Here is a 2,386-nt window from a genome sequence, read left to right on the forward strand (position 1 = left end):
TTCAGATCAGTGGAGTCAGAGATGGGGGTACAAGGAGATCCTAGAGGGGAATAAATTATATCAACAGTGAAATACAACTAATTAAATCAGTAATGGCATGTGGCTGAGTGAAGGGGAAAGAAAAAGGGAAGAGAGAAGCTGAGGGGGGAAGATGGTGCCACTGGCCACACAGCAGGACGGTCTGAACAGGGAAGTCCCAGTGTACTGGGAACAGGTGGGGAAGGGTTGGTGCGGGGAGGTGGCTTGCTGTGGCAGACAGAGCCAGGATTTAGGAGTCAGGCAGACTTGTGTTCCACCATTTGATAAGAACATAATCAAAGTCGAGTATGTTTCTTAGCTTCCCCGAACCTCAAATTCCACATCCATCAAATGGAGATAGCAAGCCTTACTCCAGATGTTGCTGGGACTATGCATCTCAGTGGCAGTTATAAATTATCGAGTACCTACTATGTTAAGCACTTTGCATAATTATTTCTGAAACCTCACTGCTACCGGAAGGCAGAAATTATTATCATTCATTGATACACTATATAAAATTCCGAAGTAGCAAAATATATGTTCAGAAATGGGAATTATTTTCCTGTGGTCATTCCAAAACAGTAGATAAAGTTAGTCCTCCTCAAAATGATCAGCAAATTTCTTGCCTGCCTCTTCCGTCTTGCCTTTGATCACTCCATCTCCCCCTCGCTGAACTTCCTCCACTTCCCTTTGCTCTCTCTGCCCTCCGTTTGTCCCACATTCTTCATTCGCAGGAAGTGTCTTAGTTGCAAGTAACAGATACCAATTATGGATAATTTAAGCAGAAACAGAATTCAGTAAAGTGATATCAGATTACTTAGAATCTCCGGGAGGGCATAGGATCTGGGCTTAGAGTCCACGGAGTCAAGAGCACCACTCCAAACCACAGCAGAGAACTGGCTGGTGGAGATATTGTTGCAGTTGCAGCCCGGTATAAATAGGGCAATTCACATTTTTGAAACCAGTGACACTGGGCTCTGAGCAGGGCTGTTAGAACCATGTTCACTAGCAATGAAACCTGGCTATAACTGCCCCAGCAGTTGCCACTTTAGTTCTCCTAGTGGATACTGTCTGATTCCAGCTTCCTTCCCCGAATCTGGGGTGGGAGAATCTGATTGGTAAGTTCTAAGTCACATGCCCAATTCCTAGCTGCAGTGGAGACTGAGAAAGTGTCTGGAAATTTTAGCTTCTTCATGGGAGGAGGAAAACGAAACACCCTCTGTTGTAGGAAGGGGATTCATTCAGATGCTGAGCAGTCGAAACGAATCCCAAGTGCCATCTTAACCTGGAATGTCCACCCCCATGTTACTAGTTCATGGCTTAACTCCAATGCCACCTCCTCTGGGAAGCTTTCTTTGATTTCTTCAGCATAAGTTTCAAAGTACCTCACAAAAGAAATGCATGTCTGTCTGTCTTCCTGCCTGCCTGCCTGCCTGCCTGGTATCTGAGATATTTCTGTGCTTGTCTCATCCTCACACACCTCCCCCTCCCCATCATTATAAGTTCTCCAAGGGCAGGAGCTATGTTTATCCATCTCTGCATCCCTATATAGTGCCTGGTAGGAGCCCTCGATATATTTGGTGGTGAATGAATGAATGAAAGGGTTGGTCGCATTCGACAGGCCTTTGTACCAGAGGTCCATGAAGGACTTGCACAGACTCTGCCTTACATAAGGGAGCCTTTTTTTCCTGGTGTGCACTTCTATAAATGGACTATGTCAGCATATTTGAAGAAAGGGGCATAGAAAATCAGAAAGCCCCATTGCAGAGGATAGTGGCGAATTGTAAGGGTACAAAGGAGAGACTGAGGGAGACAGGGTGACATATTTTGGAGGAGTAAATGAACTGAAGCCGGCATCAGAGAGGCAGGAGATGATTTAGAATCAGAGGACTTGAAAGGCCAGATCTCCTCCCCTCCCCCATTTCACAGATTAGTAAACCGAGACAGGAGAAACATACCTTACAAACCTCAGCGCCAAAACAGACTCAAATGTGCTCCTGCAAATGTGCCTTTCCCATCTTTGGTAGATAGGCTTTTCCAAGGTCACTGAGGACAATGTAATTTACTGGAAAACAGCCAAGGCTTCGAAGCCTGAAGTTCAAATCTCAGCTCTTTTGCTCATTAGTTGTGTGACCTTGGGAAGTCCCTTCACCTCATTGACCTCCTCATCTAAGTTTTCTTATCAGGAAAATGGGAATCATAATGTCTATCTCATTTGGATTATAATTGTGTATAAAAGGTAACATATATACATGTCTAGCATTAGACTACTTCGGAAAACCTTAAGTCCAAGGTCGCAAAACAGGTTTTGATGTTTCCTTCTTTTCAATGTTCTGCCTTTATCCGAAGTCATAAAAAAGTAAATCAA

At 44.3% G+C, this 2,386-nt stretch overlaps 1 protein-coding gene across 1 annotated transcript in view; it reads left to right on the top strand.

The window, feature by feature from the left end:
- Positions 1-1,725: 1,725 nt before the first annotated feature.
- ASTN2 (astrotactin 2) overlaps positions 1,726-2,386 on the top strand; it is a 787,984-nt gene continuing 787,323 nt past the window's right edge. The window contains exon 1 of the mRNA XM_025050436.1: positions 1,726-1,801. Coding sequence (XP_024906204.1) covers positions 1,726-1,801 — 76 coding nt within the window. The remainder of the gene's footprint in view (positions 1,802-2,386) is intronic.

The sequence above is a fragment of the Pteropus alecto genome, unplaced genomic scaffold (genome assembly GCF_000325575.1).
Source record: "Pteropus alecto unplaced genomic scaffold, ASM32557v1 scaffold226, whole genome shotgun sequence".
Classification (NCBI taxonomy): domain Eukaryota; kingdom Metazoa; phylum Chordata; class Mammalia; order Chiroptera; family Pteropodidae; genus Pteropus; species Pteropus alecto.